The sequence below is a fragment of the Odontesthes bonariensis genome, chromosome 19, assembly GCF_027942865.1.
Source record: "Odontesthes bonariensis isolate fOdoBon6 chromosome 19, fOdoBon6.hap1, whole genome shotgun sequence".
Classification (NCBI taxonomy): Eukaryota; Metazoa; Chordata; class Actinopteri; order Atheriniformes; family Atherinopsidae; genus Odontesthes; species Odontesthes bonariensis.
This window is the reverse complement of record NC_134524.1, coordinates 19,935,174-19,962,886: the sequence shown is the minus strand read 5'-3', so window position 1 is coordinate 19,962,886 and position 27,713 is coordinate 19,935,174. Positions and strand designations below refer to the sequence as shown.

At 39.4% G+C, this 27,713-nt stretch overlaps 2 protein-coding genes across 4 annotated transcripts; both read left to right on the top strand.

Annotated features, from left to right (window-relative positions):
* Positions 1–284: 284 nt before the first annotated feature.
* LOC142369177 (uncharacterized) lies at positions 285–13,851 on the top strand. 3 transcript variants are annotated; one of them, XM_075451439.1, is made up of 9 exons: positions 285–494; positions 2,155–2,460; positions 2,862–3,137; positions 5,712–5,954; positions 6,071–6,184; positions 6,536–6,604; positions 6,902–6,952; positions 7,037–7,102; positions 8,946–13,851. In XM_075451439.1, the coding sequence occupies exons 1-8, from the start codon at positions 416–418 to the stop codon at positions 7,066–7,068; spliced, it is 1,170 nt and encodes a 389-aa protein (XP_075307554.1). In that variant the 5' UTR covers positions 285–415; the 3' UTR covers positions 7,069–7,102; positions 8,946–13,851. The 3 variants fall into 3 exon arrangements, with proteins under 3 accessions (XP_075307554.1, XP_075307553.1, XP_075307555.1); XM_075451438.1 differs by having other exon boundaries at positions 6,059–6,184; XM_075451440.1 differs by lacking the exon at positions 8,946–13,851 and having other exon boundaries at positions 6,059–6,184; positions 6,902–7,039.
* Positions 13,852–17,438: 3,587 nt separating this feature from the next.
* On the top strand, positions 17,439–25,692 carry LOC142368874 (Fc receptor-like protein 5). The gene is made up of 10 exons (XM_075451077.1): positions 17,439–17,698; positions 17,882–18,175; positions 18,588–18,863; positions 21,547–21,789; positions 21,897–22,016; positions 22,107–22,122; positions 22,211–22,296; positions 23,048–23,110; positions 23,207–23,266; positions 23,423–25,692. The coding sequence occupies exons 1-10, from the start codon at positions 17,539–17,541 to the stop codon at positions 23,506–23,508; spliced, it is 1,404 nt and encodes a 467-aa protein (XP_075307192.1). The 5' UTR covers positions 17,439–17,538; the 3' UTR covers positions 23,509–25,692.
* The last annotated feature ends 2,021 nt before the right edge of the window (positions 25,693–27,713 follow it).

Here is a 27,713-nt window from a genome sequence, read left to right as displayed (position 1 = left end):
GCTTACTACTTTGCGTTCCCCTCATATTATCTTCCTTTGTCCTTCTCTCTTTTCCTGACCTACCACTACCACATACATGACTCCAATCTCCATTATCCATTTCATCATCTCCCTCGTCTTCACCCTGAGACGCCATACAATCCAGTCACAAATCAGTTTATGCCAACCGCCACGTCACTCCAAACCTCCAACTCCTCCGAACTACGAATTCAAATCCCCACCACGTCACGTCACGTCACGTCACGTCACGTCACGTCACGTCACGTCACGTCACGTCACGTCACGTCACGTCACGTCACGTCACGTCACGTCACGTCACGTCACGTCACGTCACGTCACGTCACGTCACGTCACGTCACGTCCGTCGACCAGCTAGCTCTCCCCTCTCCTTACTGTGTTCAACCTCCCACCTTATATGCCGTCTGAATCCGTGAGCGCACCTGATATCCATTTCCCAATTACTGGTGCTCCTCTGCACAAGCCAGTGAGACAGGGTGAGGGTGTGGCAGATCAAGCACTTAAGTCATTTAAAAGTCCACATTAAAACATTAATGGCATGCAAAAATGTCCACCACACATCATGCAACACACAAAACAATCTCAAAAGTAAAAGATCCTGCATGCTTTAAAACAAATCTAAAATGCATAAAAAAATACGATAAAAAGCGTTGATCCACCTGTTGACACAACAATCATGTTACAAGTTAGGATTAGCGCTCAAACAGTTTTAGTTAAGGAAGTCATATCTTTTTATCATAGTGGTTTGACCTAATGCATTCCAACAGTGCTTCTTTCTTTTCTTTTTTGAAGTATCACCAGTAGTCTGACTACAACTTGGTGTGAGTCCAGCTTTTATCCGTGGTGCTTGGCTGAGGACTAGTTTTCATTGTAGTTGATATATGACAGAATAACTGGACTTGAGTTCATTACATAACACAACCCAGTCACCTTTCTGCTCCATAAATCATATAGTGTGTCCTCCAAGCATCCGTGGCTCAGTGGTTAGAGTCGGTTGTCCAATAACCGGAAGGTTGGTGGTTCGATTCCCACTCTCGCCACTCAAAAAAAAAGATTGGTGGAATTGATAGCTGGAGGGGTGTCAGTCCACTTACTTGTCACGGCTGAGGTGCCCTTGATCAAGGCACCGTACCCCCCGGGCGCTTCATGTCTCTGAGTGTGTGACCATGTGCATGTCAACAGGTGCCAGCCTGGATGGGTTGAAAGCAGAGGACAAATTTTGTGTGTATGCATGACCAATAAATCGGATCTTAATCTTAATCAATAGCAGCATCTGTCTCCTCCAGGCCTCTTCTTGCTCCAGGAAAAACTAAAGTACAGGTTTGTAGTTCAGTTTGCAGGCATACAACCAGGAAAACCTGAAAAAGGGAAACCTTTAAGATGAGATGAGATCATTTACTGTCCATTAGATCGACATAAAATGGAAATTTGAAAAAGAGGATTTTTGTAACAGTTTTTAATGGAACTTTCAATTCATCCACCATCTCTGCTGCCATCTGCCAGCAACTGAAAAGATGAGTGAAGAGAGTGAGGAAATATCTGCAGATAACTGGAACAATTCTCCCACGTAGAATGTGAGAAAACTCAGAATGAAAAGTGTATCAAGCTTGTAAGATGATTCAAGATTGCAGGCTGGTTTTGCTACCAAAGCTGCTTTTCAGTCTGTATAGACTGACGAGAGAAAAAAAATCATTCTATTCAGAAATGAAATCCACTAAAATGTCAAAAGAAATTGTAAGTATCTGAGAACTTTCTATCCGGTTCTATCCTTTGAAATATACCAATGAGATTCACTTTTAATAAAGAAAAAAAAAGAAAATTGACAGAGGAATTAAGATATTTGTGTGTACATAATACATTTACATTATATTTAACTTATTAAAGGCTGGTGATATTTAATATTCACCTGTTACATCCTTTTAGATGGATGGATGTCTTTGTTGTAAACTGAACAGCTACAAAAACAAAGCTGTGCGTGGTTAGTGTAATTGAAGTGAAATATCTAAGACATTTAGATTAAGGGTCTAAGTCCTGTTGTTACCTATCTGAAGATAACATCTTAACAAAAATTGTATTAAATTTTATGAAACCAAACTCCTCATGACATGTTTTCATTCAGATCAAATCTCTTTCCAGCAGATAACCCCCTGCCTGTCCTCAATGTGTCTCCATCATGGCTGAGTCCTGGAGCCTCGGTAACTCTCAGATGTAAAGTTCATCCTCAGTCTGCAGGATGGAGGTTCTACTGGTACAAAGCTGTTCCTGATCTATCACGCAACTCATATAACTATGAGCTGCTGCCTGAAACCACCAATGGGACTGCAGAGGACTTCTACGTAATCCATGGACAGACACACACAGCAGGTTATGTGTGTAGAGCTGGGGGAGGAGATCCAGAGCATTACACTTATTACAGCAAACTAGAGTTTGTCTGGTCTGGAGGTCAGTTCTCTTTCTGTTCTCACTGCACCACAAGAATAAAAATTACCTTTGCTCTTACACATTTAAACTGATAGACTGTAAAACAAAAGCTAAATGAGATTTTGAATGTTACTTTAAAATAGTTGCTGTTAGCTTATTTTATTTTTAAAATCTTTACAAGAAGTTAAAGCTGATCAGGTGAGACAGTGGAATAATGACATATGTACAAAATACATAGAAGAACATCTGTATTCTTTGTAATTAATTTGTTTTTATTGTATAAATGATTATTAGTTTGAAATGTTTGTTCTGATCTTCAACAAGACAAAGTTGAAGTTGCTGAGAATATTTGAGAAGAGATGGTTTTACACTAAATATCAGTGTGCTTAGCTTTACTCCACATAACATGTTTGATTTTTCAGATGTTCACCCAGCAGCATCTCTCACAGTGAGCCCTGACAGAGTTCAACACTTCACTTCTGAGTCTGTCTCCCTGAAGTGTGACGGAAACTCTACTGAGTGGAGAGTGATGAGGTCTACAGGAACAAGATATCTGTCATATTTACCAAGCTGTTCCAACTGGAGGACAACAAATGCATCCGCATGTACCATCATCATTGACGGGTACCATAATGGGGTGTACTGGTGTGAGTCTGGATCAGGAGACTTCAGCAATGCAATCAACATCACTGCACAGCGTATGTTATCATTTTTCTTCCATCTTTGTCTAATCTGCCAGCATTAGAGATGAAGGACAAATGCTCCAAAAGAATTGGGATCCACATAAGCCCCATGATGGCATAATGATCAACAGCCAAAAATTGAAATATTTAGTCCACATGAAGTCCACACAGTATATCTGATCGATTTGAAATTTCCATGGATATGAAGCTCAAAGTTTTCTACAAAATACCTTTTGAACAAAAACACAATGGCCCTCATTTATCAAGCCGTCGTAGAAAGCATCGTTGATATGAGCGGAGAACTCGTTGTACGCAGAGGCTCAAGTGAGATTCACAGAACATGCGTACCACACCAATCCCATCGTAAGACCGAGCGGCTGTTGATAAATCCGGCAGCTGAAATCCATCGTAATTATCCTAATCACGCCTTCTACAAAAGGGGGTTGAGAGGCTGCACCTCTAGAATTTGCGACATGGATAGACAAAAGGCGGCAAACTGTTGACAGCTGGGACGGCTGTCAACAGCGTTGGCGATGTAAATCGCAGACCGGACGAGTTATGTATTTTCCCCTACTCTGATGGTCAATAAAATGTGATAAACTCCAGATTAAATGAAATCTAAAATTGAACGATGTTTTACTTTTTCTCCAATAAGATCAGGAAGAAGTGGTCCGATATGAAATTTGCCACCAAAGAAGGTCGCAGCTCTCCGACGCAGCATGTCACAAACAGGGGGGGGGGGGCTCCGATACAGGTTTGGATTTGAGTGCCTTGGAGGAGAGGGTGGCTGGCCTGATTGGAGCTACGTCCTTTTTCCTTGAATAACAGAATGCTTACCAAAAGTCAGAATCGCTGAATAAGTTCCTCTCTCCTCCTGAGCGCTCTTGGCTGTGCAGGCTGGTGGGATATCTGGGTACGGGGTCCTCTGGATGTACATCTGGAAATGGCACTCCATTTTTTTTGGGCAATGTATGGAGAACCCCGCATGCAATAATAATATTGCATACCTTTTCGGGCATATATAGAAGGGTTCCCCCCGCAGCTGAGAGACAGATCCACCTGCCCTTTAGGAGCCCTAACCTCTCCACAGTGGCACGCGTGCGCGTATGCGTTCGGTGTGAGGGTGCGCGGTTGAATAATGAGCCATCACTCTTCCAATTACGGAGTTGTACTTGTTTAATTTATTTAATTTGCGTTTATGTTTATATTTATGTTGAAGTCAAATAAAACATGGGCCTTCTTTGAAGTGATAAGTCTGTAATTTTAACCTAGGGATTTGTTGCGACTCATGAGGCACGCACTAGTGACGCTGCTGTTTATGTATGCTATTGCAGTCACCGCAAGTCAAAATGGAAAAGTGCGTACACGGCCTCAGACCTGTCGTGGCGATTTCATCTTTCCTGCGCTCACGATGGATTTGATAAATGCCAACCTTTGCGCAGAAAAGAACGTACGCACGACCTACGCATGTTTTTCGTCTTACGCAAGTTTGATAAATGAGGGCCACTATGTATTGAGCTCATTTGCATGATGTGAAAAACTGTAAATTGACATGTACTTCACCAGTTTTGGTTTGCAGCATTGTTGGGCTGATTTATATAATTCTTTGATAAATGGACAAAATCAATCAAACAGAACAAGAGACAGAGATGGAGACGTGTTGCAGTGGGCGTGGCCTCAGGGGAAATTAGCAATAACTCATTCATCTTTTGCTCAGTTGTTATTAATATGTGCACTTATCTTGAGATTGTTTCTGGAAATAAGTATGTATAAATGTTCTGAGCCTGAGTTCTGTTGCCCCTATATATGAGATGCCCCCAAGTGGAAGCAAAGCACCGTAACATGTAGAAAGTGAGGTAACAACAGTGGGAGTTTAGAGATCTATGATCAGCGCTTAAGTCCACACAACAATGTCTTTTTTATTTCTAAGCGAATCGATTGATCAGGAGGCTTTTACTTGTGATGGTCTCTTAGCATTAGTTGCCATGGAGATTCAAACCAGTAAGAGGCCAACCAGCTTTGTGATACTGAAAATCCAAAGCTGACCCGAAGTTGTCTTGCAAAGCCACTGATCCTGCTTTGTGGTACAGACCCCAGGTGTGTGAGAGCAGGAAAGAAAATGAACACACACATTCTACAAAATTAAACAGGAAGTGAAAAAGATAGAACAAACCCACCGACCATGATAACAACATATCGAATAGAAGTAAAAATGAAAAACACAGAATGAACTACAGAAAAAAATATTTTGATATTATAAAATATTTTGAACTTGTTTGTATTCGTTCCAGTAATTTCAGCCTCTGGAATTAAACTTTTCTATCTACAGAAACTGATACTTAGATCGATGTGACTTTTTAACTAAATGAAAATACTGTTCTGCATACATTCTGATTTACTCTCGGATGCTGTAAAAATCTGCTGTTTATTTGGTAAAAGGTTTTTTAGACATGCTGTAGTTGGTTGGTACACAAGTTTAAATGTCAAATATTGATAAAAACCATGTGTGTAATCAACTCTAATTGAACATAAGAGCTTTCCAAAGCTCTGCTACAGCTAAAAACTAGTATTTTCTGACTTGTTTGACAGACAAAGATATTATCCTGGTGAGCCACGCCCATCCTGTGACCGAGGGAGCTTCTGTTACCCTGAGCTGCAGACAAAGAGGACAAACTCCACTTTCCAATGTATCTTTCTATCACAATGACAAACTCCTCCAAAATGATCACAAAGGAGAACTGAACATCTCTGCTGTGTCAAAGTCAGACGAAGGTTTCTACAAGTGTGAACATGCAGGAAAGGTTTCACCACCGAGCTGGATGTCAGTTAGGGGTGAGTAGGATTAAAACTTTTAATGGTTTTTATTCATTAAATGATTTGTTGTGGAAGTCTAATATGATCTGGTCTTATTAATCAATAGTTATTGTTCATTAAAGTTGTAAAAACAGATGTGTCCAGGCCAGAAAGCTCTTTATTTCCTGTGCTGTTGATGGTTGGAAAAGTTGGTGGAATCATATTCATTATTTTCCTGTTCTTGCCGTATCGCTGCAGACAATCTGCAGGTGAGACCTTCCTCCTCTGATTTCCGATATATATATATCTGCACAATATCTTTTAATCTTATAATTCATCTGGACTGTTGCTTATTTTTAAATTAATTTAAATTATTTAAATAGTTTTTCTTTATATTCTTTTATGTATTTTTAATACTTCTTCCACTCCCCGCTGCAATGCTTTTATTTTATGTAAAGCACTTTGATTTGTTTTGTACATGAAATGTGCTATACAAATACATGTGATTTGTTTTGATTTGATATCACCTTGTCAGTATTCAAGCAAACATTTCCTCATGAGGTCATGATCTGGGGGAACAGCATGACATTTTACAGTTTCAACTCTTTTCTCATCTGCAGGTTCTACTGGAGATGAAAGAGTCGGCCAGTATGAAAATGAGCAACAAGTATACTCCTCCCTCCTCCATGGTCAGTCTTTCACCTTGTTTGTTCACGTTTGTGCTCTGTAACACATAACAAAGTTATATTTCACTTGAATACGAAAAGTATTAGTAGTTATTTCATATACTTTAATATCTGAAACACTCAGGAGTTCATAATCACACCAACAGGAAATATTCCCTTCTATCACATCCACTTCTCCAAGACTACTTATTTTATCTGCTGCAGCTTTAACACTGTTAAATTTAATCAAGACAGGACATTAGTAACCTTTTTTTTTTTAAAGGTTTTTACTGTATTTTTGTATTTTCACTTAACCTGCAGGAGACCTTTGTGTCTATGAAACAATCAGAGGGCCTGAAAACTCTGGAAATGGTACAGTATAAACACAGAGTTGGTGGAAGCTTTATAATCATACAAAAACTGTGATTAACATGAAAGTCAATAACATTGTTTCAGACCGAGGGGGGAGTGATTACGCTAACGTCTAATCTCCAAATCAGCTCAAAGATCTCAGCAAGAGGAGTGAGTATTAAAAAAAATGTTAAATGTGATATTTATCATCAATAATCTGTACAATTTGGTTTAATAGCTGGACCTGGCTCAGTAAAACATACCTGATAATTTTTTCGATCAAACTTTTGTGGTCATTGCCATGTTTCTTGGATGAAAAAGAGGAAAATCTACGGAATCCATTAAATTAGGAGGCAAAAAGTGGAATCACCCGCTTAGTTTGCGTGTCTAAAACCAATACCTGTCCAAGTCTAAATGTGCAAATGAGTCTGCAGTTAACACGGAGAGCTTGCGAAAAGTTAATGGGCAGTTGAACCTGAATGATATGCAGGAAACATGGCCTCAGCTTTAGAGCTGTCAGAGGACACAATGGAAAGGTTTATAAAACTCCTTCAAGAAGGTGATTCAGCTTAAAGTGTGGTAAAAAAAGGTTGGGCATTGTCTAAAATTAGCGGCATGTACGAATAAAAGAGGAAGGTTGTAAAAGGGAAACAAACAGGTCAACCAAGGAAGAAGCCAGAGTGTCAGGACAGAAAATGTATAGCAATATGTCTTAAAATTGTGCAACAAATGAAACAAAAAACAAATGGGCAGAGACAGGAGTCAGTGTTTGTGACTGAACTGTCAGAAACCAGCTGAAGGAATTACATCCAGATAAGACAAATGTAAATCATCACTAACACTTAAACAGATGAAAACAAGGTTACAGTGGGCTAAAGAGAAGCAGTCATGGGCTGTAGATGATTGGGTGGAAGTGATATTGAGTGATGATAGAGGGACTTAAGATTGGTGCAGGTCCAATGACATACAAAGATGCATGCCACCAGAAAACAAGCAAAGTTCTTTCTGTAGTCACTGATGATATGAGGTTGATGTTTGGTAAAGGACCAGGCGAGACATGAAACTTTTCATTCCATTCATGGAAAGGTTTGGTTGATGATGAGGTCACTTTTCAGGATAATGCATCCAGCTGTGGAGCAAACAGTGTTCAAACCTCAGGGAAAACATTTCATCTCACTGACGCCAAGCAGTCTGGATCCCAGTCAAGGTTTCCTCCTGCAAAGTGTTTCTGTCAACTGCGTTTCAAGAAAGCTGAAACCGGACTGATGAAGAACATTGTTTTTAATCAGTGAAGTTAATGCCTCAAAAATCTCAAGCTTCATAAAACCAGAAGGCTGAAACAAAGGACCAATAGGGGTTTATCAATTTATTTATTGTTAATGATTGTACAGTTTTCCGTAGTTTTTTCGTCTACTTCTGTCACAAGGCTTGGAATCTGGACACAGAAGCAGAGGCAAAGATCAGGTCCTTTCTTTTCAATACCTGACATGACATTGTACTCACTTTGAGTGAAAGCGCTTCCAGGGTGTTTTCACCTCAAAGAGTTTGATCTGTGGCAGGAGCTTTCACACTGCAAGACTTTTTGCCAGACTAAACACCTGACTTGTCTGACTGATCTCTTTCAAGAACTCCCAGCTGTCGTGTATCTTGCTGTACAATATAAAATATATACGCCTACAATTCGTGACTCAGTCTGTTTTGCTCAGCTAGTAGTTCAGGAGAAAGTGATAGTTTCTCTTCACAGCTTCTCTGGAGTCTGTTGTGTTATTGCTTCTCTCTTCATTTAACATTTAAATGAAGCTTTAGCGAAAGTTCAACAAGGAAGACGTAATACGTTTCATTCACTCTGTCTTACCGCTTGGGTTTCCTCCTCTTTCTTGCAACTCACCCTTTTTTTCACACACAGACATTGCAGTCATTGCTTTGGTCCAACAGTCTTCCTTTCTCTCTGAGCCAATCAGTCTCTCTTCCGCTCCTTTTGAAATCTCACTTCTGCTGTCATTTTCCTCCGAAGGTCGTGTGACGCACAACCCGCCTCCTCCTCAAATCCACCTCCTCCTTCAGCCGAAGATAGAGTCTCAACCAATGACCACCACCAGCATCCAGACTCTGGGCTTACGTGTGGTACATTGCACCACAACCACAACTTTCTGCAATAGTTGTGCTGTTCCTCTTTCTGAAACTAGCTATATAAAATGTGGATGATTGCTTTACTGTTTAGCATCTGATTGAATTACTTTTCCTTGTATGACTTGTTATACTTAAATGAGGATATATAAGATATATATATTTGTTGTTGTTGTTGTCTGTGTGTGTGTAACCTTTACAGTTTTTCCCGATCGTTTTGGCCCATTTTTCCATTCACAGTTTACTTTTTCAAAACAGCTCACACAAAGCCCTTAACAGAAGCTGAAATAACCAAAACACTTTATGATGTTTGCAGAATGACACCACTTTCTCAAAACTTGTCACACATCCATCAAAACCAAACTTTTCCATCAAAACCTACAATTTGTGCTCAATTGAACATGTATGTTTTCTCATTTATTTAATAATGGATAACAAAATTGAAACTACAGCTATCAATATCAGCTTTTGTTCAACACCCTCATAGTATTGACTATTTTACAACTGACAACATACTACAATTTGGGTTTTGTATTGAGTACTCTATCTTAGTTATATAACTTAGAAATATACTGTCACAGAGTATTTACAGTAAAATCAGAAAATGTGTATACAGTAAAATATTGTAGATCTGTTTTTGTATTGCTGAAGTACCTGTCAACACCATTGATTTACATTTGTTCTACTGTGTACAAAATGGCAAGATTCTGACAAGATTCTGACAGAAAAATATTTTTTGCAGTACTTGTCACATGCACATACTGTAAGCAATCAAAATGACAGGGTTCAATATGCAGTACAACAAAGGTCAATTCTCAAAAAAGAAAGTACTGTAAATGAAACACAATGAAATGAAACCCTGTAAATATGAAAAAAATAAAAATACAGGAAAGTTACGCATTGTCGACACGGGCCTGACGATCAGGCCACATGTTCTCATCCACGTCACAGAGTATGTCATCCATTGCAATACATTGAGGGAAAAAACGTCTTGAATGGCGAATCCACCCCTGGCAGTCTTCTGCGCGGATTGTCAAGCATGCAGCATTCATTGCATCGAGCAATGACATCTGGTCATGAGGCCTATGGTCATATACTTTCCAACGCCAGCAGGAGAAAAACTCCTCGATTGGATTTAGCATGGGAGAGTATGCAGGGAGAAACAATATCGTCAGGCGTGGGTGAGCCGTGAACCAGTCATTCACTAACCTTGAATGATGGAAGGCCACATTGTCCCAAATTATGACAAAATGGGACATGTTTGCCCTGAACAGGCCTCTCTCCTGTGGCAGTACCAGCCGCTCATGCAATGCATTGAGGAATGTGATTAGGCGATCACTGTTGTATGGGCCTATAGATGGGATATGGCAAAGGACTCCATTTGTGGAAATAGCAGCGCACATGGTGATGTTTGCTCCCCTCTGTCCAGGCACGGTTACTGTGGCCCTCTGACCAATGATGTTTCGGCCACGTCTCCTAACTTTGGAGAGGTTGAATCCAGCCTCATCGACGTAGATGAAGACATACTGCCTTTCGTCTGCTTCCAGATCCATTACTCTCTACATTCAAAAAGAAATTCAGAGTAAATCATGCAGTAACATATACAGAAGATGCTGTTTTCTACTGTAATTGAATTTTACAGTATGCAGCAAGACAAATCCAAATGCAGTGACAGATCCATACCTGTACATACAGTGCACGTGCTGCCTTGACGCGGTCGCTGTTTCTTTGAAATGGCACCTTATATAGCTGCTTGGTTGCCACCAGATTGCGTTTCAGGATGCGGTCTATTGTTGCCAGACTGACACTGTTTATGTTCATAAAAGTCACCTGGTCAGCTAAGACCGCTGCCTTTATCTCACGCAATCTGATGGCATTGTTAGCAACTACCATGTTCACAATGGCAGCCTCCTGTTCAGCAGAGAAAATTCTTCCCCTGCCACCAGTGTGGGCCAGTGTGTTGATTCTGTGAAAATAGTGCCAATGACTGTAAATACTGTAAATGTACAGTAATCAGAATTCTACTGTATATTTTGAAAGTCAGTTACAGTACTCTATTGGAAGTGACTCTAGTAAAACTACAGTAATGCATTGTATTACTGTATGGCAGTGCTTCTCAAAGTGTGGGGCGCGCCCCACTGGTGGGGAACGGAGACATGGCAAGTGGGGCGCGACAAACGGGAGGAAATTTTAAATTTTATGCCCATCTTAAATGCTTTTCTTTATTGACAATAAAGATAATATTTGTGGCTCGGACCAAAAAGGAGCCAGCACCATCACAAACACTATCTTGGTCGAGGATTCACGGTTGCAATGGTCGGTGCAGAGGACAGACCGATGTGTGCTCTGTGTCTGAAGCCGTTAGCAGCGGACAGCATGAGGCCAAACAAATTAAGGAGACACCTGGAGATAACACGCTAGTGATGTGCGATTCGTGAGTCAATCGTTCAAAACTCGAGATTCTTTTTACTGACTCAGGAGTTATGAGTCATTGTCTCCATTAACTCGTTCACTGACTCACCGCTGCTACTGTCAGCTAACTGTAAAGAGGAGACATGCCACACAACTATTATTCTAACTGCAATTGCGTAAATGTATAAAGCTAATTGCTGTATTAGCTCCGTGGCTGAAGCGGCGCTAATACAGCTCGCGCTCCCTCCCAGCTCGTAGAGCCCCTCCCATACCCGAGAAACTCGCCAGCTCTCTGCTCCACACAGTTCAGGACTCATGATTTACACTCGACTCACAGTTCACAGGCAGCTCACAGCTCCCTCTCCCTTCCGGCTTTATTTTGAAGGAAGCGGGAGTTCATTCAGTCTGTACATAATTATTTTATTCTAATGGTGCAGTGTTGAATGTTAGAATATTATTATTTTTGCACTATTGTTTAGGTTATTTAAATGTTCTATTCGTGCACAGTTTCATACATTTTATTATAATTTTGCACTGTTTTGCAATGAATGTTAATTCATTGGCTATTTGGGTTATTTGAATTTTTTTAGAGAGAAAGAAAGAAAAATAAATGTTTGGCCTTGGAGACTTCTTGATTTTTAGCCTTTTTCACAATGATTTGGGACGTGGTTTGGAACTTGTTTGTACCTTCCGTGGCGCACACTCTGGGTGATTGATTCAAGTGACTCGAAAACCCGATTCATTTTAGTGAGTGACTCATACAAACTCGAGTATCCCATCACTATAACATACCCCTGTCACGTTAACAAGCCACTGGATTTCTTTAAAAGAAAATCTACAGCAGGAGCAAAGCACGGTTAACAGTCAAGCACAAATGGCCTCATACAAAGTTACATACAGAATCCAGAAATGCAACCACATGCTTCTCAGCTTTGGCATCTCTGAAAACAAAATACAGATCTCAGCTCAACATTGAGCATGACTTGAGAGTGGCAGTTTCAAGCCTGCAACCACGTTTTGAGAAGTTGTGCAGTGCAAAACAGGCTCATTGCAGCCACTAATGCAGGGATACATTTTAGTTGTTTTTGTTTTTTGCACAGATTGCAAATTAAACGCTTTTATTTTCTCTTTTTGAACTTTGTGTTATTTGATGTTATTGATTTTGATTCATTATAAAATATGATGTTACTTGGTGTTAGTTCAATCGAGTTGAAATGTAATTTATCAATATTTTTGTTGGGGCGACCGGGGCAGGTGGGGCTTGGAAATCCCCACTTGTTCAAAGTGGGGAATGACCAAAAAAGTTTGAGAACCACTGCTGTATGGCAACACTTTACAATAGTACAGAAATGGCTGTTACCAAGAGTGCAAATACAGTGAAACACAGTACAGTACGTAAATTGACCAGCAAAGTGACTTACCTATTTTCATTGCGGAAAGTACGAACTATTGATGCCACCGTATGCCTGCTCAGGTTTGGCTGCACCCTTAGTCCGGCCTCTCTCATGGAGAGACCATGATTTACAACATGGTCAATGATTGTTGCTGTAATTTCATTGGAACTCCTAACACCAGGGCCACCTCCCCTGGCAGGGGCCTGTCTAGCTCTCCCACGACCTCTTCCTCTTCCTTGTCCTCGTCCACGTCCTCCTCGATCCATGCTTGGTGTCAACTTCAAGCTATTGACCTCTTTGATAGGTTGAGAACTACTTGCTTTGTTTTGCAAAGAGAGTTCACACAGGTGCTGATAATTTTTAGAATTGAGAGAGCAGTTCCAATTGGCTGCTACTGAGTGTCTGCAATGTGTTGCCATGGTAAATCAGTTATGTTTCGTGTCTCTTTGAGAGAAGTGTGTTAACTGTTTTGAAAAGTGTATTAAAAGTCAAAGAAAATTATGTGAAAGCAATGAGAAATAGTTAACTGATTCACCAGAGAGGACTCTTGCTGTGCAAAGAAGGTGTGAGCATTAGATAAAGTTGACCCATGATGTGCAAAATGTGTCAAAGCAATCGAGAAAAACTGTAAGAAGGAGTCTGATGTACTGCAGAAAAAATAAGGTTAGTTTATCTGAGAGCATGACCGTAAGGTCTGATGATGTGTCTCAGTGTGTGATTGTGTGTGTATGTGAGAAACAGTTCATAATATTTGTGGTTAACATTGATATGACTTCAACTTTTGTGATCATAATACCAACCTAGCTGTAAAATGAGCTGAATTGTTTACACATGTAGTGGTAAGAATATGTATGCATTGCCTGAATGAAGACTCCTTTTTTCTTTTCTCTTTTTCTACATGAGGGAGTAGCTCTCGATAAATGTAAACTTCTACCTACTAGAGATAAAAAAGGCATCTTTTTTTTACATCACCATCAGATTGCTGATACTGACCTGTTTTTTTTGCATTATTTGTACAAAATAAACCATCTAAATCAAGGAACTTGAAATGAGCTCTTTATCTGTCTACTGAAAGGATCACTTTAGCTATCATCTCACTTTTTTCAACGACTTGAAACACTTGATTCAACGTAACAGGAATAAAAGTACTTAATGCTGTGTTGAGAATATATCTCACAACTACATGGTACTTTAACTGCACTTTGCTGTGTACTTTTAAAATGGGCCGTTGATAAAAGATCTAGTTCCAGTTCCTGTGTGGTGATGACACTGTCTAAAAGTGTATTTAGCAACACAGTTTGAAGGTGTGAAGAGGGTCTACACTTTTCTTTTCTGCAGACTAAACACTCTTTTGTGGCAGTTTGCATTGAACATTTTAAACCTTCATTTGGAAGCGATGCGGTGACAGGAGGCCTGTCTGTGTCCTCTTTTTCTGTGTCCTCTCCCTCCTGGACACGAGCTCCTCTCTCTTCCTCTCCTCTGATTACATGGGCAGACTTACCAAAGCAAAGCTGGTGCAGGGGAGTCAGCTGCTGCCAAAGCTACCTGACTAATGTGTGGAACTACTGAGGTCTGAATGTTTAAGTTTGCATGGCTGTAAGACCCCCTGCTGTGTGACAATAATGTACGCTCAGAGTAAGCAGTAAAAACCAAAAATCAGGGAGTTTTTCAGGGACAGGAACATGTAACTTTAAAAATAAAAATAAATTATTTGATGTATATTTGATTCCACTCATAACTTTATTTTCATTTTTATGTTGTTTAGATTTTTTTTTTGATCACCATGAGTTCATCTTTATTTGCAGTAACTGGTCAGGAAGTGACAAAGTGTGCTGTAGAAGAACTCTATTGGAGACTGTGGTTGGTGTGAAAAAAAAGAAAGAGGAAATACTAAAGAAAAAAGAACTCGTCGATACCGTCTGACTGACGTTCTCTGTGTCCGTTTAGACGCTGCAGTTTCAGCCTGTATGCTGCTACAAAGAGTAAATATTCAGACATAGCAGAGGGACAGATTATCAGGGCTGGATGTGAGGATGGGGCCGAACTTGCTTTTGCTGGGGCTTCTGTGTAAGTACATCACTTTCTGTTCTGTTTGAGCAGCGCAGATGAAGTCAATTATTTGCAGTCAGATCAGAATGTTGTGGGTTCATTCGACAAAGAGATTTGCACAATACTGAGACGACTGCCAATCTATAATACTTCATTTACTCAGTGCTACATTTCTTTATTAAAAAACAGTTCCTTCTCTTTGTATCTAATTTTGCATTCTACCATGATGCTTCCTTCCTCATTTCTAACTTTGTTGTCAGTTTGCGATGCTGTTGATTCATGAACAGCTGATGCCATCATCTCTGTGTTCTGAATGTTTTTTTTTCTCAGTGATTCTGTGTCTTTCAGCTTGATATCTAATGAAGTGTCAATCCTCCTTTCAGCGTTCAGTTCACTCCTTTACTGTGGACATGCTCAAGGTAACTGAAAAACCTTCTCTTTACTGTTTTTTTACTCGCTCATTTACCATCATCTTCATCACGCTGAGCTGCATCTTCTTTTTGTGTCTGTAGTTTGTTGTGTTGCTGCAACAATCATGTTACAAGTTAGGATTAGCGCTCAAACAGTTTTAGTTAAGGAAGTCATATCTTTACCAGGAAGAGGTGAATGCATGTCATTATGAACATGGTGGTGATACACTGGTGAGTCTGATGTGACCAGCAGGTGGACAAAGTCAAAGTCAATAATTATGGACATTCAGTGTTGTTTTTCCTACTTATGCAATAAAACTGGTGATATCTATAGTGGGAAGGGGGGGGTCATAGTGGTTTGACCTAATGCATTCCAACAGTGCTTCTTTCTTTTCTTTTTTGAAGTATCACCAGTAGTCTGACTACAACTTGGTGTGAGTCCAGCTTTTATCCGTGGTGCTGGCTGTGGACTAGTTTTCATTGTAGTTGATATATGACAGAATAACTGGACTTGAGTTACACAACCCAGTCACCTTTCTCCTCAATAAATCATATAGTTTGTCCTCCAATAGCAGCATCTGTCTCCTCTAGGCCTCTTCTTACTCCAGGAAAAAGAAAAGTACAGGTTTGTAGTTCAGTTTGCAGGCATACAACCAGGAAAACCTAAAAAAGGGAAACCTTTAAGATGAGATGAGATCATTTTACTGTCCATTAGATCGATATAAAATGGAAATTTGAAAAAGAGGATTTTTGTAACAGTTTTTAATGGAACTTTCAATTCATCCAGCTGCCAGCAAATTAAAAGATGAGTGAAGAGAGTGAGGAAATATCTGCAGATAACTGGAACAATTCTTCCAAGTAGAATGGAAGAAAAATCAGAATGAAAAGTGTATCAAGCTTGTAAGATCATTCAAGATTACAGGCTGGTTTATCTACCAAAGCTGCTTTTCAGTCTGTATAGACTGACGAGAGAAAAAAATCATTCTATTCAGAAATGAAATCCACTAAAATGTCAAAAGAAATTGTAAGTATCTGAGAACTTTCTATCCTCACGTGTATTTGAAATATACCAATGGGATTAATTTTTAATAAAGAAAAAAGAAAAACAATTGACAGAGGAATTAAGATATTTGTGTGTACATAATACATTTACATTATATTTCACTTATTAAGGGCTGGTGATATTTAATATTCACCTGTTGCATCCTTTTAGATGGATGGATGTCTTTGTTGTAAACTGAACAGCTACAAAACCAAAGCTGTGCGTGGTTAGTGTAATTGAATTGAAATATCAAAGACATTTAGATTAAGGATCTAAGTCCTGTTGTTACCTATCTGAAGATAACATCTCAACAAAAATTATATCAAATTTTATGAAACCAAACTAGGGCTGTCGCGGTGAGGGAATTCCCACCGCGGTGACTCATAGCCGCTCAACAGCGCGGTATGCGGTGATATCGCATTTTTTTTACCTATCTGAAGATAACATCTTAACAAAAATTGAATTAAATTTTATGAAACCAAACTCTTCATGACATGTTTTCACTCAGATCAAATCTCTTTCCAGCAGATAAACCCCTGCCTGTCCTCACTGTGTCTCCATCACGGCTGAGTCCTGGAGCCTCAGTAACTCTGAGCTGTGAGGTCGATCATCAGTCTGCAGGATGGAGGTTCTACTGGTACAAAGCTGTTCCTGATCTAACAAACAAGTATGACCTGTACAGCTATAAGCTTCTGCCTGCCAGCTCCAGTGGGACTGCACATGGTTCTTACATCATCCATGAACAGACACACACAGCAGGATATGCGTGTAGAGCTGGAAGAGGAAACCCAGAGTATTACAGCTATTACAGTTATCCACGTTTTGTCTGGTCTGCAGGTCAGTTTATTTCTGTTCATTAATTACTGTTATATTCTCCCCTTGGTTCATTGTTTGTATTCCAGGAGAACACTCTCTTGAAAACTATATTAATATATGATATTATGATTTTTCAGTGATCTCCAACAGGTGATAAAAAAATGAAGAAAGCAAATGATTAACTGCTTTGACACGTTTTTAACAGTAATTCTTCTGTGATCTGGTGGACTCCTTGTTACTTGTTTTTCAGGTTCTCATCCAGCAGCATCTCTCACAGTGAGTCCTGACAGACTTCATCTCTTCACTGTTGATGATATCTCCCTGAAGTGTGACGGAAACTCTGCTGAGTGGAGAGTGATGAGGTCTACAGGAATAGGCTACCTGTCAGAATGCTCCAACTGGGGGACAATGACTGGATCCTCATGCAACATACACAGTTACCAGTACCGTAACGGGGTGTACTGGTGTGAGTCTGGATCAGGAGAGTTCAGCAATGCAGTTAACCTCACTATGAATGGTAAGCTATGATACTTTTTTTCTTTGATTCAAATAATTTAAACACAATTGTTATTTGTTGTAACATGTTGTACACATGGGAAGAGTTGAGACATTATACTGGACAGAACAAGCTTTCAGTGGGAAATAAAAACATATAAACAAAACAATACAAAAAAAAAAGAAGGAAATCTCTCTCCAACAGTATCCAGGCTCACTGTGTCTCCATCTTGGCTGAGTCCTGGAGCCTCGGTAACTCTCAGATGTGAGGTTCATCATCAGTCTGCAGGATGGAGGTTCTACTGGTACAAAGCTGTTCCTGATCAATCACACAACTCATATAATTATGAGCTGCTGCCTGAAACCACCAATGGGACTGCACAGGACTTCTACGTAATCCATGGACAGACGCACACAGCAGGTTATGTGTGTAGAGCTGGGGGAGGAGATCCAGAGCATTACACTTATTACAGCAAACTAGAGTTTGTCTGGTCTGGAGGTCAGTTCTCTTTCTGTTCTCACTGCACCACAAGAATAAAAATGACCTTTGCTCTTACACATTTAAACTGATAGTTTGAAAAACAAAAGCTGAATGAGATTTTGAAATAATTTTACTTTAAAATACTTGCTGTTAGCTTATTTTATGTTTAAAATCTTTACAAGAAGTTAAAGCTGATCAGGTGAGGCAGTGGAATAATGACAAATGTACAAAATACAAAATACATAGAAGAACATCTATATTCTTTGTAATTAATTTGTTTTTATTGTATAAATGATTATTAGTTTGAAATGTTTGTTCTGATCTTCAACAAGACAAAGTTGAAGTTGCTGAGAATATTTGAGAAGAGATGGTTTTACACTAAATATCAGTGTGCTTAGCTTTACTCCACATTACATGTTTGATTTTTCAGATGTTCACCCAGCAGCATCTCTCACAGTGAGCCCTGACAGAGTTCAACACTTCCCCTCTGAGTCTGTCTCACTGAAGTGTGACAGAAACTCTGCTGAGTGGAGAGTGATGTGGTCTACAGAAACAAGATATCTGTCATATTTACCAAGCTGTTCCAGCTGGTGGAAAACAAATGCATCCGCATGTACCATCAGCATTGACGGGTACCATAATGGAGTGTACTGGTGTGAGTCTGGATCAGGAGAGTTCAGCAATGCAATCAATATCACTGCACAGCGTATGTTATCATTTTATCTTTGTCTAATCTGCCAGCATTATTAGAGATGAAGGACAAATACTCCAAAATAATTGGGATCCATATAAAACCCATGATGGCAAAATGATCAACAGCCAAAAAGTGAATATTTAGTCCACATGAAGTCCACACAGTATATCTGATCGACTTAAAATTTCCATGGATATCAAGCTCAAAGTTTTCTACAAAATACCTTTTGAACAAAAACATAATGAGTATTGAGCTCATTTGCATAATGTGAAAAACTGTAAATTGACATCTACTTCACCAGTTTTGGTTTGCACCATCGTTGGACTGATTTATATAATTCTTTGATAAATGGACAAAATCAATCAAACAGAACAAGAGACAGAGATGGAGATGTGTTGCAGTGGGCGTGGCCTCAGGGGAAATTAGCAATAACTCATTCATCTTTTGCTCAGTTGTTATTAATATGTGCACTTATCTTGAGATTGTTTCTGGAAATAAGTATGTATAAATGTTCTGAGCCTGAGTTCTGTTGCCCCTATTTATGAGATGCCCCCAAGTGGAAGCAAAGCACCCTAACATGTAGAAAGTGAGGTAACAACAGTGGGAGTTTAGGAGGCTTTTACTTGTAATGGTCTCTTAGCATTACTTGCCATGGAGATTCAAACCAGTAAGAAGCCAACCAGCTTTGTGATACTGAAAATCCAAAGCCGACCCGAAGTTGTCTTGCAAAGCCACCAATCCTGCTTTGTGGTACAGACCCCAGAGGTCCGTTTCACGAAGCAGGTTTAGTGAAAACTCTGAGTAGGTTAACCCTGAAATGAGGGAAACCCTGAGTTTTCCGTTTCACAAAGGGAGGTAACTCAACCCCGAGAAAGAGGGGTAACTCTAGCCTGTTTCACAAAGAGAGGTAACTTAACCTCTCGGTCAGTTACCGTAGTAACAGAATCTCTGAACCTAACCTGGTCGGGACCAGGTTTTCCTCAAGAAACCTCGAGTTTCTCTCTGTCTCCGCCCTCTTTCAGCCACACACGCCATTTGATTTTCTCATTCATTCAGTCAGCAGAGCGAGTTCTTCTACTTCTCGAAGTCCTTTAGGCACAGTAGGAGGCGACTTTTTTCACGAACATGTCTTTTTGACAACGATCCCGTGGATGAAGGTGCAGCATTATTGCGCAGATAATTAAATATTCGCCGGAGATGGTTATCAGACCGCGCATTGATTTTTGCATTTACAGACAATTATCTTTTTGAGCGGCACCATCACAATTTTGTTGGGACAAAAGAAAAAAAAGACATAAAAGACAAATAAATATTTTTATGAATAGGCTTAAAAAAGACATATAGGCCTATTATATTTTATAAAGGCACTTGTCTCTTGGGGGTGGACTCCCTCAGCCACTGGCCTCCCGTTAGAGGTGGTGGTGCTGGGCACCACCCGTTTTACGGGCATCTGCCTTCTTTCTGTTGGCTCAGTAGAAGTCTGTGTTAGTTTAAATAGGCATAAGTATTTAACAGAACATGATATAGATGAGAAGAAATAGTTTATGTGTGTGAAAACAGCAATATGTTGGGAATAAAATAACTGCACAGTGAAATAGCCACTTAATATTTATGTTACAGTGTAAAACATGATCAAAATGAGGTACCTCCATGCCGAGGTCTCACCTTTGAACAATGTTTTTATATTTCATCTTAAACTGCTGCAGAGTGCGCTTCTCCCCCGCGAGATTGCACCTAAATTAAATAAATGAATGGGCTACCATTCAAGCAGTTTCCCCTGTAATATTATTGTGATTGCAAAGGACTACATTTAAACTTACACTTTTGCTGCTGCAGCGGTGTTGCACTTATTTCTAAAAACGTATTGAAACTCGCCTTATGAGCGCATTAAGATTTCCAATTCGAGGTTGGTGAAAAACGTAGCCCCTCCTCTTTCCCGTTGCCATGGTGACTCGTCGAATCGGGGCTCAATTGATGCTGGCTTTTTAAAGTTGTGGCGCACACGCAAAACTCAAGGTGAACTTACTCAGAGTTGATTAACCTCACTCAAATCAGCGTTTCTGGAACCGAAAACTCAGGGTTTTCTATCTCAGAGTAGATCAACTCAGAGGTCAGGAATAGACTCAGAGTTGGTTGAACCTGCTTTGTGAAACGGACCCCTGGTGTGTGAAAGCAGGAAAGAAAATGAACACACACATTCTACAAAATTAAACAGGAAGTGAAGAAAACTACAGAGCAAACAGGCAATCACTGAAACCAAAAGACAAAAGATAGAACAAACCCACCGACCATGATAACAACATATCGAAAAGAAGTAAAAATGAAAAAAAACAGAATGAACTACAGAAAAAAATATTTTGATCAATTTAAAACTTGTTTGTATTCGTTCCAGTAATTTCAGCCTCTGGAATTAAACTTTTTTATCTACAGAAACTGATACTTAGATCAATGTGACTTTTTTCAGCTAAATGAAAATACTGTTCTGCATACATTCTGATTTACTCTAGGATGCTGTAAAAATCTGCTGTTTATTTGGTAAAAGGTTTTTTAGACATGCAGTAGTTGGTTGGTACACAAGTTTAAATGTCAAATATTGATAAAAAAAATCATGTGTGTAATCAACTCTAATTGAACATAAGAGCTTTCCAAAGCTCTGCTACGGCTAAAAACTAGTATTTTCTGACTTGTTTGACAGACAAAGATATTATGCTGGTGAGCCACGCCCATCCTGTGACCGAGGGAGCTTCTGTTACCCTGAGCTGCAGACAAAGAGGACAAACTCCACTTTCCAATGTATCTTTCTATCACAATGACAAACTCCTCCAAAATGATCACAAAGAAGAACTGAACATCTCTGCTGTGTCAAAGTCAGACGAAGGTTTCTACAAGTGTGAACATGCAGGAAAGGTTTCACCACCGAGCTGGATGTCAGTTAGGGGTGAGTAGGATTAAAACTTTTAACGGTTTTTATTCATTAAATGATTTGTTGTGGAAGTCTAATATGATCTGGTCTTATTAATCAATAGTTATTGTTAATTACCGCAGTAAAGACAGATGTGTCCAGGCCAGAAAGCTCTTTGTTTCTCGTGCTGTTGATCGTTGGGACAGTTGGTGGAATCATATTCATTATTTTCCTGTTCTTGCTGTGCCACTTCAGGCACAGGGGTGAGACCTTCTTCTTCTTATGCTGTATTATATAATTTATTATCTGTCTTCTGGATATGTAATCATTGTCAATGCATGTCTTCTTTACAGGCTCCTGCAGCAGCAGGTCAGTACAATACTTTTTCATTTCCTCTCGTCTCAAACAGAAATCAACCATACTCTGTTTTAAATATACTGTGTTTGTCATGTTTAAGGTCGATTCAGTCGGAGAGCAGCAGTGAAACGGCATGTCATGGAGTCAGCCGGAGAGAAACTCATGAACACAGCTCTCCTCTCAACGGTCAGGACTTCAACTGATCATTATGATCATCAGTCATTAGCATTATGGTTGCTATTATCATACCGTATTACTTTAATCAGTAATTTAGAACTTCCACGAACTCTTCTTCAAGTTAACATTTCTTAAACTCGATGATTTTAAGGAACATTACTCAGAAGCCAAAATTCACCAGACTGGAACATGTTCTTGGAATATCAGTTGGACAAATTGTCTCAATAATTTGTATAATGAAACTTTTTCTTCCAGTTTTACATTGATTTAACTAAAACTGAAGCTGAACAACTTGACAGAAACGATCGACCATATTAATGTACCTCCCTATCATCATGATAAACTGAACTGAATGAAATAACACTTTATCATTTGCCACAGGAAAATTATATTAATGCAGAATGAATTATTGAGAAAAAATCCAGCCATCCATCAATTGATCAGTCAATCCGGGGAGTTAGGGTAGATTTAGGGTTAGGATAAGGTTAGGGTTAGGGTTAGGGTAGGGTTAGATAGATGCTACTTCTCAGCAACGTCTCCAGGATCACACCTGCTCATTTTCTCATGGCATTTAAGATGAACTCTGTCCTGACTTAATTTCATGTTGTTCAATTTGTTTGTATCTATATTTCTGTGTGTATGATTAACCTCTGTGGATCTGTCAAACACCCCATAAACCCTGGAAAAAAAAATTATATTTTTTTAAGCAGTTAGAAAAGCAATAGATATAAATGACTGATATAAATTCTTGAAATTTCAGTTGCAGACGAATCCTCAGATGCCACATACTCTCTCATTGATCCAAACAACTTTGGAAAGACCAGTGAGTTTGGGCAAATAAAAAAAAAAAGGCAATTTCTTCAAATGGTTTTGACTTCAAAGTATTAATAATTACGTTTTGATGTGATGATCCAATCAGGGAGGAGTCATGAACCAGATGAGGCTGTTGTTTACTCCCATGTGAAGACCAGAGCTGCAGGTAAAGTCATTTAAACACTCAGTGTGTGTACTGAAAAACGGGTCAGCATGCAGTTTATTTAACCAACTGCTTTGGTTAGATCTTTTCATATGACCCCAAGTCATGTTGGTGACATTAGCGGCAAAAGTTTGACTCAACCCGTCTCCTCATCCACAGGCAAATCGATTCCTGCATCATCCGATGCAGTCGTTTATTCCGAGGTCAGATCGAGATCAGCTCTGGATAACGATGCTGCGATGTAGGCTGCGTGCTGTGGTGGTTTATTTTGCAACATATCAAATGTGTTACGACTCTTAAGAACATCCTTACATCTCAGATGAGTCTACAGTTTTCCTGGGATTCTCCGACAAGGTTATCCTGCACGCTGTATTGATGAAACCAAACCGAAGCATTGTCTTAAACCATTCTCTGTGAATGTGCAAGCTATAAACCAATATTTCAATCACTATAGAACTTGGTAAACATCAAATGCTGAAAGTGAGTCATTTTACTATTTCGTTAAGAAACAAAGCTGGGGCAGGCCATGTTTTCCACTGTGGAACATCCCGTATATAAACGTCTGGGAACTGAGGAGACCAGTTACCGGACCTTTGAGAAAGGAATGTTGTCCCATAGGATTATAGCTGCTCAACAGTTCTGGGTCATAGTCATACGTTTTGTTTGATGCACCACATTTTTTCAGTTGGTGGAAGGTCTGGACAGAAGACCTGGACGATACTACGAAGCCACCCTGTTGTAATAGATATGGTATGCTGTTAAGCATTGTCTTGATGAAATATGGAAAGCCAAACCCAAAGAAGACATTGTCTAGATGGAAGCATATGTGGCTCTAAAACCTGTGTATAGCTTTCAACATTGATGGTACCTTTGCAGAGGTTCAAGGTGCCATTTCTTCTTCTGGATCATGTTCACATATGGCTTCCTTTGCCCCTCTTCGGAGCTCTTTTTATACCCAGTCATGTTACTCACCTGTTGTCAGTTATCCTCATCAGCTGTGACATTTTTCTCCAGCTGGTTCTCTTTAGGTTTATCTTTATAAGATGTGCTACAGGCCACAAGTTCAAGATGAGCTAATAGTTTCCATGAAATAGTAAATTGTCTCACATTCCGCTTTTGATATGTTTTCTATGTTCTGCTGTGAACAGATTGTTGGTTTATGGTTTTGAAAATCATTTAATTCTATTTACATTTTACACATTGTCCTGACCTTTTTGGAATTGGAATTGTTGTTTGTATACTTCCACTTATAACATAGTTTAGGGCTTTTATTGATCTGTGAATGCATGTTGCTGAGAAATGCAGCAGCGACGAGTTCGGAATGTGGGCTCAGTGACTTGACTTGACTTACAGTGGCTATCATGGGTGGCGGGGGGGATCTGGCTTTGGTGGGAAACCTGGAAACTAAATCCTGAGGGAGCGATTGGTGAGTGAGTGCAGCTATGGGGAAAAAACACAGGTGTTGTGGGTGAAAGTGATGGCAGGGCAACAGAAACAATGGGGAACATGGAAAAACTAAAGACTAGACCTGAATTTAAAAACACACACATGAGAGAGACCTAAAACATGGCAAAAACTCCCAGACGTGACACGAAGCTCCTCCATAGACAGCATTTACCATTGCTTTGTATATCAAGGGCTTCTTGTGAAAATGTAGGAAATGTTAGATAGGTCTTGTTTTTTATTATTCTTTTGAATATATTGTTGTTTTGAAAATATTATGCCTCCATAGATTATTCTTCATTAATAACTTGTTATTAGCGTTTTTGTTTTTTGCTCTTTTTTTTCTGAGGCATATGATGCAGATTTTACAAATGAAAATGCATCTTATTTATTTCATTTTAACTGCTTATCTATGGGACAGCATACATTATGAGGAATGATATTTATCATGACACCGAGAAGCTTTAGATGCTAGTTGTTGCATATTACAAAAATGACAAATGAACGACTTTAATGGCTCAATTGTGTTCCTTGAAGGACTCATTTGATGGAATATTGTCAACCTAACACCTTTGTAGCCAAATTTAGGTTGAAAAGGCCACCAAATGAGAAGAATCAATGGCAACTTTTTTCAGCTCAGTCATTAGTTTCAGCTGTTCTTTTTTTGTCATCTTTAAATCAGATAGGCCTCCTCACAGTGTTTTGTAAGTGTTACGTTTATCCTCTGTCAATGAAAGAATGGTCAAATGTACTATTTCATACAAAAAAATTTGCTTATGAAAGAAAAGAAGATTTGAACTGTTCCAAGTTGTGGGAGTTTCTGGTTTGTTGCATTTTTTTTTGTATTATATCATCGTGTTGTTGTTCCTTTAAGGAGTCTCCTCTCTGGGTTGCTGTGTATACGTGAAGCTGCATGTTCAACAGCAGCTGGGCCTTTGCGTCACTTTCAACCTTTGATGTGTTCTCTGTCTTTCATTTTGAATTAAATATCGGTTTATAGATTTAACAAATCATTGCATTCTGTTTTTATTTGGATATTACACCATCTCCTCACTTCCTGGGAAATGGGGTGCAACACCAGTTCTGGACAGCTTTTTGTTTTTCTCAATAAAACTAACCAGGTACGGAATTTTTTTTTCAACATGTAGGAAACATAACCAAAGAAAAGTCTTTACAGAATAAAGAGGGAAGAAACATCGATGACAGTATCACCACAAAGTCAAACATTGATCTATCAAAGCTTTAAAGAAGAGTGCCGGTGTTATGCCGAGAAGTGAATGCCTGCCGAGAAATGCATCCCCAATCAATACATCCATGATCCCCATTCGCTGGAGCGCGTGTAAACCGCTTTAGGTGTGGATTATTACATTTAACCCATAAAGTTACAGTGACGATATTGAGCTGACAATGGTGTTTCATTTTGTTAATCTTTTTTCTCATTTCTTCATGTAGATGAATATTACATGTACAATTATGATAATCCTACAATTATACAGTTTAGAGCATCTCTTTCACCTATTATTATATTTTTGTACAAATATTCCAAAGTAAGGGCCGTGACTAACACTTTTATAGTAAGACGGTTGGAGACGTTGTCTTTACTCAGTATAGCACAAATTAAATAATATAAAAACCAACCTAAAACTATGAAGACAATTTTGGACTTGTTGAAGTTCGCATCTGTTAATTCAATCAGATAAACAAAGTTATGATGTAGTTATATCATTCCAATCCAGACTCTCTTTAAAGCATGACGAGCAGGGGATGCATATTTCGGCAAAAGTCGGCCGAGAAATGCATCCCCTGCTGGTCCCACGAATGGGGATGCATTTCTCGGCAGGCATGCACTTCTCAGCATAACACCTGATCTGAAATCAGGTTCTTAAGTGTCAACGGAGATTTCAAGAGCCTCTGTCACCTCCTCCCACTTCCTCATGAGCAGTTTCCTCATAAAGCTTACGTCACATTTACACGTTTTGAAAATGAAACACTGCAACAAGTAAATTCAGAATATAGACATCGCATGAGGACGGCACTCACTGTTCAGACTGTAACTCCAGGATATCATGAGCAGGCAAATGCTTTGAAACTAAAACACACACACAAACACTGGTTGCACTGGTGTAAATTGTTACATCACTATCTGTTTTTGATTTTCTCACTACTATACTACATTACTATACAGTGGAATTAACTTTGATCATTGCAAGTCATACGGGCACAGTATACAGAATATGGTGTGTTTAATTTTTTATCGACTCGTTCCATCACTTGGGAAAACCCCGACAGATCAGTTTGTGACTCAGTTTGTCTGCTCATCTCAACCATCACAGTAAATATGAGGCTAAAAATAACAAGAAGCAGTTTTGACTACTGACTCGAATTATCCTGTGACGTATATGCAGCTTTGTTGGAATGAAATATTTCCACGCCACTATGCCCACATCACATCTGCGAAATCACCACTTAACATTAGCATGTCTAGCAGACTATAGATGTCATAACCATCTGTGACTCCTTAGCAGGAAGTGAACACGTCAAACTAATTTTGGATGTGTTTCAACAAAGCGGAAGGAAGAGCAGAGAGACGTTATTGACAGAAAAAAAGCATTGCTTAGAAAGCATATGATCTCATGTTGGTATGAGGCATTGCGTCTTATCTCCAGTTTTGTTCAGTGTCTTGCTCATCTGCTCAGAAGCAGACTGACACGGTTGCAGGGCCAGCTGTGAGGATGGGACACAACTGGTTCTGCGTGCTGCTGCTTTTCTGTGAGTACATCAACGATCATTTCCAAGTGTTGTGTCCAGGTTTTGTTGGGAATTGTAAGTTTTGATCATGTTTTTTTGATGGTTAAGGGCTGTAGTCCTTTGTCACAGTTTTCACAGCGGGTTTATTAGTGTAAAATGTGGATGAAAACACAATTTGGCAACTTGTAAATATTTCAAACCCTAAATTTTTAAAAAATTGCAGAACACCAACTCGAAAAATGGTGACAACGATAGATTT